The 18092-nt window shown below is 48.8% G+C and overlaps 1 protein-coding gene across 1 annotated transcript in view; it reads right to left on the bottom strand.

Moving 5' to 3' along the window:
• Nucleotides 1–18092, bottom strand: part of LOC133119327 (semaphorin-3C-like) — a 49722-nt gene that overhangs the window by 9006 nt on the left and 22624 nt on the right. Inside the window, exons 3-15 of the mRNA XM_061229862.1 lie at nt 17872–18032; nt 16854–16916; nt 14490–14609; nt 12475–12565; nt 9863–9982; nt 8759–8901; nt 7899–8013; nt 7449–7518; nt 4904–5048; nt 3603–3825; nt 1446–1534; nt 357–398; nt 1–58 (exon numbers count right to left, since the gene is read on the bottom strand). The exon at nt 1–58 is cut by the window's left edge and continues 100 nt beyond it. Of these exons, the coding sequence (XP_061085846.1) occupies nt 1–58; nt 357–398; nt 1446–1534; nt 3603–3825; nt 4904–5048; nt 7449–7518; nt 7899–8013; nt 8759–8901; nt 9863–9982; nt 12475–12565; nt 14490–14609; nt 16854–16916; nt 17872–18032 (1440 nt within the window). The remainder of the gene's footprint in view (nt 59–356; nt 399–1445; nt 1535–3602; nt 3826–4903; nt 5049–7448; nt 7519–7898; nt 8014–8758; nt 8902–9862; nt 9983–12474; nt 12566–14489; nt 14610–16853; nt 16917–17871; nt 18033–18092) is intronic.

Raw genomic sequence — 18092 nt, forward strand, 5'->3', positions numbered from 1 at the left:
GGCAACGGTGCAAAGACACCTGGGAAACCCCGTGCCGCGAGCTCACGTAGAGCTTTTGCTGAAATGAAAACGGTTAACCGCGTGAGCGACCGCTAATCGACATCCATTATGACTGAACAATTATTATTCATTACGAAGAACAGTGACATGATCCAATAAATCAAAACATGCTTCATAAATAGGGATATGAAAGCATTGTGTCGACTAGAAATTCTGTTATGTTAAATTTAGCAATTTAATCATCAACAAGATGTACGTCTCATCAATGCACTGCAAGCCATGACCCAATCTATCCAGAACACAAAAATTGACCTTTTGAATAAAAACCATCATGACCAGAGATGAATTCACCTTACCTTTTTTGGGGAGATTTTTAAATTGGTCACAGGGGCATGGTTCTGGGAATAAAAATAAAAATAAAGTCAGTGCAAAGCCTTTCACAGTGTGTACAGTACACACTCAAATGGACTCACAGCACGTTCCAATCACTGTATCTGCTGTGTTTTAACGTTTCCGCACTTAAGTGCTGAATTGAAGTCACCGATTGGCTCAAGAGTGAGCAGACCTTGTTTCCAACTCAACAACTGGCTCAGGTTAAGCCCATTGAAGATTCTCCAAAACTCGATTTAGTCCAGGACTAACCTTAATGTGTGTCTGTAAACCTGACCCATTTTGAGACAAGCAGGGATGATGCACACTCGATTTTAGAGGGGTAGTTCGCTCAAAAATGACACTAAGTATGTTTCCACTTACCCAGAGTACTCGCTGAGATGACACATTTTCTATAATTGACAACTTTTTAAGATGCACTTTGCTATGATATAACTCAACAGAACTTGGTTTTTCTGGGAATGAATCCACCAAAAAAATTTTTTTTTTAATGCCCAACAGCAACAACTCTTTCCAAATGCTGTATAAAGGCACAGTTTCTCACACACATCAACAGAGCTCAGAAACGCACATTTTAATCCAGAACACCTGGGTCGCCATCAATCTGCCGAACCACACCAGTTGAGGTGCATTATATCACAGCGAACCGTGTCTAAAAACATTCTCCTCTCGTCTGATGGAATACATTTCAACCCGATCAGGCTTATCCAAATCCAATCAGAGTTAAATGAACACTGAGCACTTTATCTGTATTTATTTATTTTATTTTACCAGGAAATAGTCCCATTGAGATTTAAATCTCTTTTACAAGGGAGTCCTGGCTTAAAACTTAAGAAATAGCATAGAATGCGCATTAGACACAGCAAGTCACAGAAGGACATAGACAATATACAAACAATTTCGGCTAAGATAAGTAAAAACATTGAGGCATAACAAGAGCATACAGTGTCCATTGTATCGCCGATAAGTAGCTTAACATTTTCCTAATGGAATCAGTATATGAAGCTTTTTTCTTTAACGTGGGCAGGGACTGAAGGCAGGAGAAAGGCTCGAACCTTAAACACCTCGAGCTCCTCCAGAATCAGGTCCTGACCCAAAGAGTGGTTTGTGGGAAGAACCACCAGCTTCTGAACAGTGCCTTTGTCTGAGAAAGAAGTTAATCAATCAACAAATTAATTAAGAATAATCAATACAACAAATAAACTTCACTACCTTAAGGAGTACTGGAAAAGCCCTAATGGAAACAAACTTTAACATTTTTCCAAACTTTTGTTTGCAAATTATTCCTTTACATTTTTTCCTTGATTGGGGAATCAAATGGTCACTTAAACTATACCACTTGTGGACAATTTCATCAAAATAAATTTCAGGACAATAATGTTTTTGGAATGAGCAACACCAATGTTATAGACTACTGCTAAAAATATCAAAATATACAAATAAACTCATGTTTATAAATGGAAATGTATAAGCATGCACACACACACACTATGCAAGCTTACACATACGGTATAGCAGGGCAGCCTGTTGTGGAGTGGTTAAGGTTAATCCCAGTCTAGCCACAATAAGATCTGCTCAGCCGTTGTGCCCTTGAGCAAGGCCCTTAACCCTGCATTGCTCCAGGGGAGGATTGTCTCCTGCTTAGTCTAATCAACTGTACGTCGCTCTGGATAAGAGTGTCTGCCAAATGCCAATAATGTAATGTAATGTATATCAGTCAAAGTGTATTAATGATATATGAATAAAAAATAATACATTTCCATTTTATTTGAAGTCCCTTTCCCACGCTTCTGTTCACAAAGAACATTTAACCGTGAACATTTCCACCACTTCCCAAAACAAATAAATACAAAAAAAACTGATCACCAGAACTTCAGACAAACAATATTTTTCAAATGTACAGTGATCGTTTTATGATATTTCCTCTGGCGTAATGTGGCTTTGGTAGTTTCCGCAGGGAGAACAGCTTTGAGAAACCTTCTTAAATGCACTTCTGAGAAACAGCACCGCGTAGAAAAGGTAAAAGGTGAGGGAAAGGACACTGGTCTGTTTCTCCAAGCGGGAGAAGAAAACATTATTTGAGCGTTCTCCTGGAAATCCCCCATAAAACTGCAAAACCAGCGAGACAATAGCCCCGGTATTGGCGCACTGGAGCCTGCGTTGGACATCATTGGCGCCGTGTCAGGAATCCGGGGAAATGTGGAGCTCATAAACATTCCCAGCTGGGATCCCATCTCCCTGTCACAGCCAACGCTGGGTCTTTACCGGCCTCCCCGTGTCCACCCACAATCCTCCTGTATTTACCCGCAATCCTCCTGTGTCCACCCACAATCCTCCTGTATTTACCCACAATCCTCATGTGTCCACCCACAATCCTCCTGTATTTACCCACAATCCTCATGTGTCCACCCACAATCCTCCTGTATTTACCCGCAATCCTCCTGTGTCCACCCACAATCCTCCTGTATTTACCCACAATCCTCATGTGTCCACCCACAATCCTCCTGTATTTACCCACAATCCGTGTGTGTCCACCCACAATCCTCCTGTATTTACCCACAATCCTCCTGTGTCAACCCACAATCCTCCTGTATTTACCCACAATCCTCCTGTGTCTACCCACAATCCCACTGTATTTACCCATAATCCCCTTGTATTCACCCACAATCCCCCTGTATCCACTCACAAGCCTTCTGTGTTCACCCACAATCCCACTGTATTTACCCACAATCCCCCTGTATCCACCCACAAGCCTCCTGTGTTCACCCACAATCCTCCTGTATTCACCCACAATACTCCTGTATTTCCCCACAATCCCACTGTATTTACCCACAATCCCCCTGTATCCACCCACAAGCCTCCTGTGTTCACCCACAATCCTCCTGTATTCACCCACAATACTCCTGTATTTCCCCACAATCCCACTGTATTTACCCACAATCCCCCTGTATCCACCCACAAGCCTCCTGTGTTCACCCACAATCCTCCTGTATTCACCCACAATCCTCCTGTATTCACCCACAATCCTCCTGTATTCACCCACAATCCCCTCGTATCCACCCACAAGCCCTGGTAATTACCCACAATCGCTGGTAATTACCCACAATCCTCCTGTATTCACCCGCAACCCCCTTGTATCCTCACTAACTCCTGTAGCGCCCCCCTGGCGGTCAGATTCAGCCCTGTCCCTGACAGAGCAGCCCGGCGGTTACCTGTCCCCAGGAACAGGACTTGGTAGCGCCCGTCAGCGGCGGTCACCAGGTCCACGCCGATGGCGGTGTACTTGTAGTCGGCGTTGGTGCGCACCACCAGCGGCCGGCGGCCCACGGGGTAGATGGGATTGAACATCATGGGGTGGTTCCTGACGAAGGTCACCACGTCGTCGGGGAACTCCTTGGTGGTGTGCATGTTCGGGGTGAAGGCTCCCCCGGGGCACTAGGGGGGGGGTAGAGGGGCGGTTGGGTCACCAGATCCTGCTCTGTCCTCAAATCCTGGCTCTGACACCTGCCGTTAATACGATAACTACCACTCTCAAAAAGTACTGTCCAACGTACACTCAGTGAGCCTTTTATGAGGTGTTTATTAGATGTATTTTTTTAGACTCCACATAAAGGTTTGATGGTTGAAGTGAGTGTGCCCTCTCCTTAAATGGCGGCGACATGGCTCAGGCAGTAAGAGCGGTCGTCTGGCAGTCGGAGGGTTGCCGGTTCGATCCCCCGCCCGGGCTGTGTCGAAGTGTCCCTGAGCAAGACGCCTAACCCCTAAATGCTCCTGACGAGCTGGTCGGGGCCTTGCATGGCAGCCAATCGCCGTCGGTGTGTGAGTGTGTGTATGAATGGGTGAATGAGAAGCATCAATTGTACAGCGCTTCGGATAAAGGCGCTATATAAATGCCAACCATTACCATTACCATGTGTTGTGTGCTCAGATATTCCCTTCTGTTGTAATGTGTAGTTATGTACTGTCAGCTTTGACCAGTCTGGCTCTTCTCCTCTGACCTCTCTCATTAACAACACGTTCCTGACCGCAGAACTGCTGCTCACAGGATGTTTTTCAGTTTTTTCACACCATTCTCTGCAAAACGCAGAGACCGTCGTGCGTGAAAACACCAGGAGGTCGGCAGTTTCTGAGATACTCAAACCGGCCCTGTCTGGCACCAACAATCGTTGCACGGTCAAAGTTACTTCGATCACATTTCTTCCCCCTTCTGATATTTGGTCTGAAAAACAGCTGCACGCTTTTATCGCGGCCAGATTATCGGCTGATTAAATATTTACATTAACAAGCTGGCGTACAGGTCGACCAAACAAAGCTGAGTGTATTTTTTGTATTACTATGTTCGTGTTATTTTCAACACAATGTGTTGCCCTCAACCAGACAAGGAAGCGTGATTAAAAAAGGCAGATCCGTTTAGGGAGACTAACAGCAGGTACAATGTAATCAGCACCACTTCAGTACTTTGGTCAGGCGGGCGAAACGACGTTCCCAGAGGAACCCCGTCCCCGAGACTCACCGTGCCCGGCCGGGGGAAGGGGATCCGGCCCTGGTAGGCCGTCCACTGGAAGCCGGGGCCGTCTCTGTGGGCGAAGGGCCCGTTGAACACCATCAGGATGTCGGCCATGTTGTACACGCACACCGCAGAGCCCTTGAACACGGAGCTGCGGAGGAATTTTGCAAAGAATAAGGCAACACAACACGGGTGAGCACAAAGCCTTCTTTTGTTTTCACATCGTCCGTACGTTTTCTGGCGTTGTTCGGTCATGGCCGATAGACTGCATCCTGACTATGATTTACGCTGTTCTGTTGTTGATCTGTGTCTGGGACAGACTCAGCTGCTCACGCTTCTACCCTACGAGTACCTAGACTTCATTAGCCCTGACTTCCACACAGCACCACCTAGTGGCCTGGAGGAACGGAAACTTATTTAGCCCCACTTAACCCCAAAGACATATGTGAAATACATATTTGCACACATTTATTTGTAAAATATGCCACCTCAATGCTGCCCGCAAAGCACCTTCCGCCTCTACATTATAACTGTAATTTATTATACTGTAATTTCGTTCCTCTCGGACCAGGGCATAACAAAATGTTTCACAGAGGTTTGGAAACAGGAGCCGAAGTGTGAGATTTCAAAGCGTTACTAAATTTAAGCCCAAGTCTCCTCCGGTCACACACACCCCCCCCCTCCTTTCTGCGACGGATTGCCCCTCCAGCCAAACAAAACAGGGCGTTTCAGCGTTTAAGTGTGAAATCACCCGCTATGACATCATGTTTGACGGTTACGTCACCGTTGTGCTCCTGGGTGGCTGATCGAGCCTCAGGCAGGGGGCCCCCCCAGCTGTTGCTGTCACTACCCACCCCGTCACCGTGTTCCTGCTCCCCACGGTCACAAGTTTGCTCGTCATGCGGTGGCTTAGTAAGCCGTTACGCTCGCAGCTGGCCGGCAGAGGTGGAAAGTGGAAGGGCGAGGAAAGGAAAAGCCAGCCAGCTGATTTCACTCATTAGTTCTGCCTCCTGGCTGAATAACTGCGCTAATTAGCAAATCCTGGCGATTGGAAACAAAATACTGAGGTCGGGACTTTTGGAACCGTTCCACCTCTCTTGGTTCGCAAGCTGCTGGTTTGTTGCTACCAGACAGCACAGTGAGGGCAGACCGGGCTCGGTCAATGTGGCGTCTGTAGCATCTGAAGTGTTCGAATCAGGCAGCGAACAATGCAAATCTCCCTTTGTTTGAGAACGTAGGACAACAGCAGGCCCGGAATAGGCCGGTCAGCCATCTTGGCTCAACATTTACTTACAGAAGAGAGGGCATCCAGCACTGCATCGAGGCTGGACCTAAACACCCTGAGGAGTCTCTCTCTCTCTCTCTCTCCCCTAAATGAGCTGGCAGGCTCTTCCACGCTCTCAACTCTGCGTGTTAAGGAATACCCCCTGATATCAGCGTGGTTATTTTCCACCTCGGCCCCCCCAGACGGAAAAGCATTTTTTAATTCGCTTTTTTTTTTTTTTTTTTAAACATATCGTTTTTCAAATTTGAAAAACCTCAATTGAATCGAATCCCCGCTTGGCCTGCGGCGTTTGGCTGGAACACGAGCGCAGTTTAAGCCCCCCCCCCCCCCCCGGCTCCGCGTTGCACGGTTTCGATTCCGGAACATTCCGGCGCCGAAGGCCCCCGTCATTAACATAATGGAGCCCGTTGAGAGGGAGGGCCCGTTGCGCTCACGCAGAGCAGAGGCTCCCAGGAGGGCCGCGGCGCCGGCCGACGCACGCCAGACCGCGGAGGGCGAGGGCCGGACGAGGGAACGCCCTTTTTCATCCCTCCTCACGCGGAGAGGAAACACAATCTGCGGTGTGGATATCGCCAACGGCGATAGAACTGCGGTTCTGCTTTTTTTTTATTAAGGCTGGGAGCTACACCCGGGACTCGTGATTAAACGCGTTCGGCGGATTGGCGAGACCTGGATTTCACGAGTCGAAAACCGAAAGGAGGAGACGGGCGGATTAAATTACGAATACAATAGAAAAGGCAAGGCATGCTACTGTAGAACACGCTTAATAAGATGTAATTATTTCATGGAACATTCCAGTGAATGACATACCATTATTCGTTGATATTACATATCATGTAGCAAAGTTCTTTCTATATTGAACTTCATATAAAATTACAAAGTTCTCTTTTAACTTTGCAGGTGACAATCCCTGAAATCTGGGCTTTACTTTTCAATCAGGCAATAGCAGGAACGCTAAATTCTGAATGCGTCAATCAAACGATTACAGCAATCGAAACGCGATGCATCACGATAAATCATTATGCGGAAGGACCCCGTGCAGATTGTCAACCGACACCATCACGGTGCGTATTCAGCAGTATGTGAGACTGTGTGTGTTCAGCAGTGTGTAAGACTGTGTGTATTCAGGGGTGTGTAAGACTGTGTATATTCAGGGGTGTGTAAGACTGTGTATATTCAGGGGTGTGTAAGACTGTATTCAGGGGAGTGTGAGACTGTGTGTATTCAGCAGTGTGTGAGACTGTGTGTGTTCAGGGATGTGTGTACCTGGTAGATGTGAAAACGGCGAAGAGCAGAATCCTCTTGGGGTGCTCCTGCTCCAGCAGAAACACACTTTCTGGAAAGGAAAAAAACAAAATGGCCGCTCGTGTTGCTGAAGCAATTCAGGTGAATTACCTTGACTGAAACCTTTACTGCCCCACCTAGGAATTAAACCTGTCCAGACCAGTTCCCGAAAACATTACCACCACAGCTGGCAATTAATGAAAGAAGTGATTTTTTTTTACTCAATTTATGTATTTTTAGGGTATGTACAGCATCAAAAAAGAAAAATTATTGAACGGTATTTCATGAAATCCCAGAAACAGTGCCTGGTGACCTGTATATTCCACATTAATGAACCTCTAACAGAGGTAACAGGTAAACTGAATGTTTAGCTGCGTGTCCTATGGGTGGAGGGTGTCTAGCGGGTGTCTGGCGGGTGTTTGGGCTCCTGACCGAGCTCGTCGAAGTGTGTCTCCGTGCCATCCAGCTCCTGCACCACACACACCATCCTGGCCTTCAGGAAGGTGGTCCACTTATTCACCAGACTCCGCTGGCCTCCGATGTCATTCTGAGAGAGAGAGAGAGAGAGAGAGAGAAGGGAGGAGGGGGGGAGACAGACAGTTGTGATATCTGATGAAGACAGACAGTGTTTGCACACACCACAAATGTATACACACAGACAAACACAATCAATTACATAACTGTTTTGGATTCTTGGTTGGTTCAATTGCACAAATTTTCGAGGACAGAAAATGATTTGAATCCAAAACATTTACGTGTTGGACCCAGGGCTGATGCATTACAACTTACACTCGCATGCAAACCACCCATACATACACACACACACTCTCTCACTCACGTGTGCACACTCGCTCTCTCTCTCTCTGACTCACACACACACAGACACAGACACACACAGACACACACAGACACACACACACACACACACACACACACACACACACACACTCGCTCTCTCTCTCTGACTCACACAGACACACAGACACACAGACACACAGACACACACACACACAGACACAGACACAGACACAGACACAGACACAGACACAGACACAGACACAGACACAGACACAGACACAGACACACACACACACACACACACACAGACACACACACACACACAGACACACACACACACACACACACACACACAGACACAGACACAGACACAGACACACACACACACACACACACACAGACACACACAGACACACACAGACACACACAGACACACACAGACACACACAGACACACACACACACACACACACACACACACACACACACACTCACCGGGCACACTCGTGCCACCATGGTGTGGATGTGCTTGGTGTTCCCGTTGCTGTCTATCAGGCGCTCTTTGAAGAAGAAGTACAGCTTGGCGTCGTTGGGGTCTGAGCCGTCTGGGATCAGCTTGGCATCGATAAACACCGGCTCTGAGACGAGATGGAGGAACCACACTCAAACATGCCACTCAGGAACTACCCCCAAACCCAACCACTGTTGAACTACACTTAAACCCAACTACTGAGGAACTACACTCAGACCCAACCACTCAGACCCAACCACTCAGACCCAACCACTCAGACCCAACCACTCAGAAACTACACTCAGACCCAACCACTCAGAAACTACACTCAAACCTAACAACTCAGAAACTACACTCAAACCCAGCCACTCAGAAACTACACTCAAACCTAACAACTCAGGAACTACACCTGAATTTGAGTAACCACACTCAAACCCAACCACTCAGGAACCACACTCAAACCTACCTACTCGACTGTGGGGCCCATCCACACACTGGAACAGAGCCTTAACAGATACCAGACCATGGGGCCCATCCACACACTGGAACAGAGCCTTAACAGATACCAGACCGTGGGGCCCATCCACACACTGGAACAGAGCCTTAACAGATACCAGACCATGGGGCCCATCCACACACTGGAACAGAGCCTGAACAGATACCAGACCGTGGGGCCCATCCACACACTGGAACAGAGCCTTAACAGATACCAGACCATGGGGCCCATCCACACACTGGAACAGAGCCTTAACAGATACCAGACCATGGGGCCCATCCACACACTGGAACAGAGCCTGAACAGATACCAGACCGTGGGGCCCATCCACACACTGGAACAGAGCCTTAACAGATACCAGACCATGGGGCCCATCCACACACTGGAACAGAGCCTGAACAGATACCAGACCGTGGGGCCCATCCACACACTGGAACAGAGCCTTAACAGATATCACGCCACAGGGCCCATCCACACACTGGAACAGTATCTTAACAGGATGAACCAACAAGCAGCCCAAAGCCACTATAATCACAATCGGGCAATCCAGCAGACATGCGCCTCCGTGCTGCGTTTCCGGAAGCTTCCTCACCGCTCAGCCACTTGGAGTTGTGCTGGTCGGTGCGGACGGCGTTCCTCCGGGTCAGGCTGCGGAACACGGCGGCGTCGGTGCCCATGAAGTCGATGTACATCCCTGAGAACAGCTCCTGGTCTGGGAGGGAGAGAGCCAATCAGCACGCAGCGCCGAAAACAACCCCCCCCCCGCCACCCTCCCAAACCTCTGCCCGCAGAATCACTCAAAACACCTTCGCCGTGAAATCCGTCTTCTCCCCGATATCAGACTCCCCAGTAGAATTACAACTGCAATCCACATGCACCGCAACTTCAGAAAAGCCCAGGAAAGAAGATTTGTCCCCAGCTAACACAAACCGTTCTCACAATGCTGCTGCAATGCGGCGGCAATGTTACAACATTCAGACAACGTTACAGTAACGTTGAGATTTTGTCTCGGTCTGAGAAACTGACAAACGGATGTACAAGACGATGTCCTGACACACACAGCATCAGAGTCTCTGTTTGGACCGAGAAAACGAAACCTTTTGACCGAGAACTGATCAGTCAAAACCGTTTTCAAAGACAACCCTTTTCTCGAGTCGCGACTGACAGTAGATCACGTTGAGTCCCGAAACCGTTTCCGGAATCCTCCACAGGCTGGGAGGTGTGTGTGTTGGCTTGGGGGGATTTTTGGAAAGGAGAGTGATAGAGAGAGAGAGAGGGAGAGAGCAGTGTTTCACAGAGAGACGGGCGTCGAGACAGAGACAGCAACTGCGGACGTTCTGTCAGAACTCTTCTGTGTGGGCTCCTCACGCACCAATGTGTCGAAATACAGCCCAGCCAATAAAGCACTCCGAGAGAAAGACAAAATGTGCCAAACTGCGATGTCTGGGCGGTTCCCCTTTAAATCTTCTCTCCCTCCGATCGTTCCATCTTTCCGTGGCTGTGTCAATTCGTGGCGTCACCCTGCTGGCTGCCGAGCGAGGCTCCGATCCAGGGCCCTCTCCGAAAGGCCAGACTCCAGCACGCTACGCCCCGGAGTGTCAAGAGAAGCTCACCGGGAGCGTTGCCAACTCCTTCGAAGCTTAACTGTTTGAAGAGCAGGTTTTTTTGGAACCTTTTTTTCAAGATTCTAAGTCGGTGTTCTAGAATTCCATTGAATTCCATTCAGTTACCAGAAGTAATTGTGACATCAGCATTAGAATCTTCAGTTATAAGGTTAACATTTATTTAACACTTATCAGCAGAGAATCTAAATTAGATTCCGGGGAACAGAAAGAAAGACAATCCAGCAATATATTTTGTCCACCCATGAACTCAGCCAACTGATTTCACTCATTAGTTCTACGTCTTGGCTGAAGAATAGTGCTAATTTGGAAATCCAGGGAATTGGAACAAAACACTGAGGAGGACTATTCTACCATTGGCATGTAGCTGTAGCTTGTTCAACCAAACTCTTTTCCCAGGTTCAAATGCTTTTCAGAAAACAGCCGGAGGTGGTCTTTAAGAGGCTTAAATGTTGAACAGGAGAGGTGCTGAAGTGTCAGCAGTCCTGTGGGAGTACCGAACAAGCCACTGGAAGATAAGATGGAATTTGATGCTGGGATGGTGAGATCGTGCAACTTTGGCTTGCAGCACACAGTTTTCCCAGATAATTTAGACGGATTGACTTACCCTGAGCCATTTTCCGCCTGGTTTTCCAGCTAATTGGACAAATAAACTAATGTAATGGAAACCCAAATTCAGATAAACCTTGACTGATCGATAAATGGATAAATCTTGAACGATAAGATCGCGTGAAACGTATTCCACTTTGAAAAGAAATATTATCCTTATAATTGATTGCTTGAGAGATTAGAAAATGATCTGCTTTTAATTAAAAATATTTTTTAATAGAATTATGAATTATACACAGCACACACACTCTCACACACACACACACACACACACACACACACACACACACACACACTTTTCTGCGGGTGTTCCTGAGGGAGATTTCAGAGGTGTCCAGTGGCAAGTGAACTTGACCCTGCCCTGTTCTGTCCAGGGGGGAGTGTGTATGAGAGGTGTGTGTGTGTGGGGTGTGTGTGTGGGTGGGGGTGGGGGGAGTGTGTATGTGGGGGGTGTGTGTGTGTGTGTGTGGGGGGGGGTGGGGGGAGTGTGTATGTGGGGTGTGTGTGTGGGGGGGGGTGGGGGAGTGTGTATGTGGGGTGTGTGTGTGGGGGGGGGGGGGGATGGGGGGGGGAGTGTGTATGTGGGGTGTGTGTGTGGGGGGGGGTAGTGCTCGGGTATCTGAAAGCTGAGCCCGGCCGTCAGAGGCACACACGGGCTGTGACCATGGCAACCAGGCGCCTGCTAACCCACGAGGGAGCACACTCAGGCATTATAAAGACAGTGTGTGTGTGTGTGAGTGTGTGTGTGTGTGTGTGTGTGTGTGTGTGTTTGTGTGTGTGTGTGTGTGTGTTTGTGTGTGTGTGTGTGGCGGGGGTGGGGGGAGTGTGTATGTGGGGTGTGTGTGTGTGGGGGTGGGGGGAGTGTGTATGTGGGGTGTGTGTGTGCGTGTGTGTGTGTGTGTGTGTGTGTGTGTGTGGGTATGGCTGAATAGGGGCTGGATTGCAACTAAAGTTCCAGTTCAGGAGGACGTACTTAGCATGACAGAGACAGTGTTGATCTGAGGACTGAAAGAACATCTTCCCTTCCCAGACTCAATCCGAGAGTCAATGTGGAACACTTGCTCCTGGAGGAGAGAGAGGAGAGAGGGAGAGGGGGAGAGGAGAGAGGGAGAGAGGGAGATGGGGAGAGGGGGAGAGGAGAGGAAGGGAGAGGAGAGAAAAGAGAGGGATTTACATCTAAAGGCTCAAAATAAATATTCTGTAATATATGTGTCATTTCCCCCGAAATACAATCAGTTAAAAAACAACACTCAAGCTCAAAAATTCAAAAGCCAAATATATAATCACCAATATTTGCCATTATTGGCATTTGGCAGATGCTCTTATCCAGAGCGACGTACAGTTGATTAGTCATTTACCTTAACCACTGTGCGACAGGTGCCCTATATATGTCACAGCAAAGAATTTAAATCCATAAACAATGCTATATATACATATTGTTACGTATATTGGAAAGCGGCAATAATATTTATATATTCCAACAGATTTGTAAGTGTTGCAATCTTGATAATACAGTTTACATGAATGTATTTTCAGGGTTTTTCATATCCAGGGGTTTCTGCCGAATTTAAACCCTTTACCCTTCAGTGAAGGAAACAGGAAGTGTCGATGTTACCATGGAAACAAGAAGCCATTTTTAGAGACCGTTGGACGGAGCATCTCACAGGGGTTCTCAGTTCATTGTTTGGTTAATTTGTAACAAATTGAAGTCAAGTTTTAGGGCCTATGCCTCGGCATTCTCCTATCCAGAGCGACATACAGTTGATTAGACTAAGCAGGAGACAATCCTCCCCTGGAGCAATGCAGGGTTAAGGGCCTTGGTCAAGGGCCCAACGACTGTGCGGATCTTATTGTGGCTACACCGGGATTAGAACCACCGACCTTGCGGGTCGCAGTCATGTACCTTAACCACTACGCAACGGTTTTGACCCGTAGTCTACAGGTGGATTTATACGGGAGCTGTTCTGAGTGTTTTTTAACGTGTCTGTTTGCCCCTGGGTGTTTGTAAACTCTCGGCTCCGGGGAAGGCGCCCCGCCCCGGTTATGGACCGGCCGGCAGACAGACAGCCGACGCCTCCCAGGCTGAAACGACAAACAGAACCGAGCCGCCTTTCAAACAGAACCGAGCCGCCTTTCAAACAGAACCGAGCCGCCTTTCAAACAACAGAGACATGACGGAATGCCAGGAGAGAGAGAGAGGAAGAGAGAGAGGGAGAGAGAGTGAGAGAGAGAGTAAGGAAGAGAGATAGAGGGAAGGAGAGAGAGGGAGAGAAAGATAGGGAGAGAGAGAGGGAGAGAGAGAAAGAGAGAATAGGGAGAGAGATCGGGAGAGAGAGAGGGAAAGAGAGAGAGGGAGGTTTCCGCCAGAACGAAACGCTGGCCCTCGTTCTCGCTCTCTCCAGCTGGGACTCGTCTCCCGAGAGGAGCAGGGAGGCTCTGCCATTGGCTAGGGGGCAGGATTCTAATCTCTAAGCACGGTTCTGATTGGCTCTGACGTCCCCCTCTAACAGAGAACAGGAGAAAACATCAGTGAAAAATCAGGCAGGTTTTTTGCACTAGTGTCTGAGCAACAGGTGGTGAGAAACAAACGAAGGAAATGTAATAATAAAGTTCAATAAAGAGGCGAAAACATAAGGAAGCAAACTTTGAATTCCAAAAAGGCAACATATTTCTCCATTTTTACAATTGTCACAAATTGTTACAATCGTACAATTGTTACAAAACCCACGATAGGCAGTGTTCCTTGTGATTCTATTTATGGGGGCTTCTTAACACTTTAAGGCGTGAGGTTGCAGATAACATAAGAATGCAACAATCTCTACAGGTAAGCGAAAGCAAGAGTTCTCGAATTTAGAAAAAGAAAAATCCCAAAAACCTGCTCTTCCAAGGGTTATGCAGCTGTTAGCATCGTCTCCGTTTTCTCCGTTGGAGAACGTTTATATTTTGTGATACAAAGTTTCCGGCTGACGCTGGCGGTCCCCCACTGACCTCTGACCTCCGACCCCTGTTGATGTAGGCGCAGACGGGGCTGAAGGCTCCACTCCCACAGGCGAACAGGTGCGTTCGGTTATAGGGCTGCACCACACGCACAAAGTTCCCACAGCCGTGCTGCAGAGAGAGAGAGAGGGGGAGACAGAGAGAGAGAGAGAGGGAGGGAGAGAGAGAGGGAGGGAGAGAGAGGGAGAGAGGGAGAGAGAGAGAGGGAGAGACAGAGAGAGAGAGGGAGAGAGAGAGGGAGAGACAGAGCGAGAGAGAGGGAGAGAGAGACAGAGACGGAGAGAGAGAGAGGGAGAGGGAGAAGGAGAGAGAGGGTGAGACAGAGAGAAGGAGAGGGAGCGAGACAGAGGGAGAGAGAGAGAGACAGAGACAGAGAGAGAGAGAGGGAGAGAGAGGGTGACAGAGAGAGACAGAGAGAGAGCAATATCAATATCAATATCAACATCAAACTGAACGTGCTCATTGCCTTTTCCCTGAGACAGTATGCCGCTTGTCACTTCAGAGATGTTATCTGAAACTGGTTGACATTATAACAGCTGATATATGACCCCCCCCTCAAAAAGGGAAGAAGAGGGGGAAGAGGGAGAGGGAAAGAAAGAGGGAGAGCAGGAAAGGGAAAGAGAGAGAGAGGAAGTAAGTAAGAGAGGGCGAGGGAGGATATAAAGAGCCGGGTGTCGGGTAGTTCAGCAAGCCGAACATCAAAGCCGAAAGAAATGAACGAATAAAAATACATTTATTTTGAAAAACGGAAGCCGGCTCACATCCGTTTTAAAGCGAGAGAGAGAGGTCGGACGGTCATTGAAGGGACATCAAGGAATGCAGTCAAATGCTTCCTCCTTCTGTACTTTCCAGAGCTATCATGCTACATCCCGGCTTCGCAGAGAGGGTAAGCACTAGAACTCCTGACTGTAATCCTGTTGCACTAATTTGTTGAGCGGGAGCGCGAGAGAGCGAGATGACATTTGAGAGAGAGAGAGAGAGAGAGGGAGAGAGAGAGCGCGAGAGAGCGAGATGACATTTCAGAGAGAGAGAGAGAGGGAGAGGGAGAGAGAGGGAGAGAGAGAGCGAGATGACATTTCAGAAAGAGAGAGCAGTGACTATGTTGTTAGTTTAACTTGGCCTTCAGTGATAAAACAGCAGCCCTGGGCGCTAAACGCTAGTTCCAGCGAAAAGCACTTCGTAAAACAACAGCGCTTCCAGCCCCCCCTCACACAGCCTACACTTTAAGCTGCCTCTCTACTGTACCCATAATGCACCACTCTCACATCTAATGTACAGTACGAACCCCACCGCGTTCCTCCTGACACAGTACAGTATTAGCGCTACGCTCATTCCCCTCTCAGCTCTGACAGGCAATCAGCTGACGAACGGGGATCGCACGACAGCGCCTTGGAGAAACGGGCAAAGCCATCGACTCCGATAAGAACTCAGCCGATCGGACGGGTGAACAGGAATAAGGTAAGGTTACTTTCCGGTCGGGGGCGTGGGCAAAAACAAACGAACCGTAGAGTAATCGGTTTACATCTCGCACGGCGAGCGCAGTCCGGAGCTGACGCACAGGAGAGGGGCACTTAAGCGGCGACAGGGGGGCTGTAATCTGAACGCTTCCAGACGGAGACGAGCGGAGGGGGGGTGGGGGGGGAGGGCTGCTCGCGCAAATATTAGTGTTACCCTCTCGGTGGAGGTTTGGTCGCGGCTCCGAGGCGGAGAGCATTGCTCCTGGGAGGTCTGAGTTCCCCCCCGTCCCTGCCAGTTTACAGGCCGCTGCCCTGGTGGGCGTATGAAAATAAAAGCCCCGCGAAAAATGTCAATTGTCACAGGACAGGAGGGGAGAGAGAGAGGGAGAGGGAGGGAGAGAGAGGGGAGAGGGAGGGAGAGAGGGTGAGGGGGAGAGGGGGAGAGGGAGAGCGAGAGGGGGAGAGGGAGAGCGAGAGGGAGAGCGAGAGGGAGAGAGAGAGGGAGAGAGAGAGGGTGAGGGAGAGAGGGAGAGAGAGGGAGAGGGAGAGGGAGAGAGGGAGAGAGGGGAGGGAGAGAGGGAGGGAGAGAGGGTGAGGGGGAGAGAGGGAGAGGGAGAGAGGAGAGAGGGCGAGGGAGAGAGAGAGAGAGGAGAGAGGAGAGAGGGAGAGGGGATGTTGGAGTAACACCATGATGGGGTTTCCTCCCCACGCCCAATCGGACAGGCTCGGAATTCCAATTTACGGTACGCGGCACGCTGCGACGGATTCGACGCATCGGACACATCCAGAAGGGGCCCCGAGGAGCCAGCCACATTTTGATTTCTGCGGTCCGCGTTCAGGCTCGATCCTGGTCAGGAACGGGCTGAACAGGATGAGGCGGAGGTTCGGGTCCTCTTACCGTGGGGTCCTTTCCCGCCATGATGCACTCCTCGATTTTGCTGATGGACGCCGGCCAATAAACCTGCAGAAATGGTTAAATGGTAGGCATTTATATAGCTCCTTTATCCAAAGTGCTGTACAATTGATGCTTCTCATTCACCCATTCATACACACACTCGCACACCGACGGCGATTGGCTGCCATGCAAGGCGCCGACCAGCTCGTCAGGAGCATTTGGGGGGTTAGGTGTCTTGCTCAGGGACACTTCGACACAGCCCGGGCGGGGGATCGAACCGGCAACCCTCCGACTGCCAGACGACTGCTCTTACTGCCTGAGCCAATGTCGCCAATAAACAAGCAGAAAAAAAATTCACCCGACCCAATGTTACCCTCTTTAAAAAGATAAACAGAAGAGAATAAATTTGCTTTCTAAATATAAATTAGCCATTTTCAATTAGCACAAAATGGCAACAGTATGGCAATAGTATTCTCATGATACGATTGCGGTTGAGAAGCAGATGCCAACTACTGTTACACCCTTGAGCTCTTGAGTACTTGAATTGCTTCAGTGAAATTATCCACACAGTAAAACGTCCAGTGTTAAAGTGTTACAGAGTATATATAATTCAAATCCTGGGTCAAATATGTCATTGTTTTGGATTCAAATACTTTTCTACGCTTTACTGAGCTTGTCTGGTGTATTGGAACCACTGAAATCCTCTCAAAAACTGTGAATCCCTCCTTCCGGTCCTCTGAGATGGCTGAATTTCACCAGGCAAGATCAACTGAGCACAGAAAAGTATTTGAATCCAAAACAATGACATATTTCACCCAGGTCCACTGTACTCTGCTTTAAGACAGAGCATGAACAAGTTCATAAAGCTATGTGAGTCATTGTCGCTAATAGCATCTGCTCAATGACTGAAGTGTGGAATAATGGAGAGAGAGTTAGAGAGAGAGTGAGAGAGAGAGAGAGAGAGAGAGAGGGGGAGGGAGTATTGGTGTGTTTTGGTGGCTCTGTGCTGGGAGAGGCAGACCTTCAGCATCCTGTGGGTGATGTTGTTGATGTTCATTGACAGGACGTGATCCCTGCAGCCCACGTACATGCGGTCCTGGTCTTCGTCCACCAGCAGGATCCTGTAGTCCATCGGGTGCTCCGACATGCTGTAATGCTCAAAGGACTGGGAGGCCTCCAGCTCTGCATCACGGACACACACGGACACACACAGGCACACACAGGGACACACAGGGACACACA

Source organism: Conger conger, chromosome 19 (genome assembly GCF_963514075.1).
Source record: "Conger conger chromosome 19, fConCon1.1, whole genome shotgun sequence".
NCBI classification, from domain to species: Eukaryota; Metazoa; Chordata; class Actinopteri; order Anguilliformes; family Congridae; genus Conger; species Conger conger.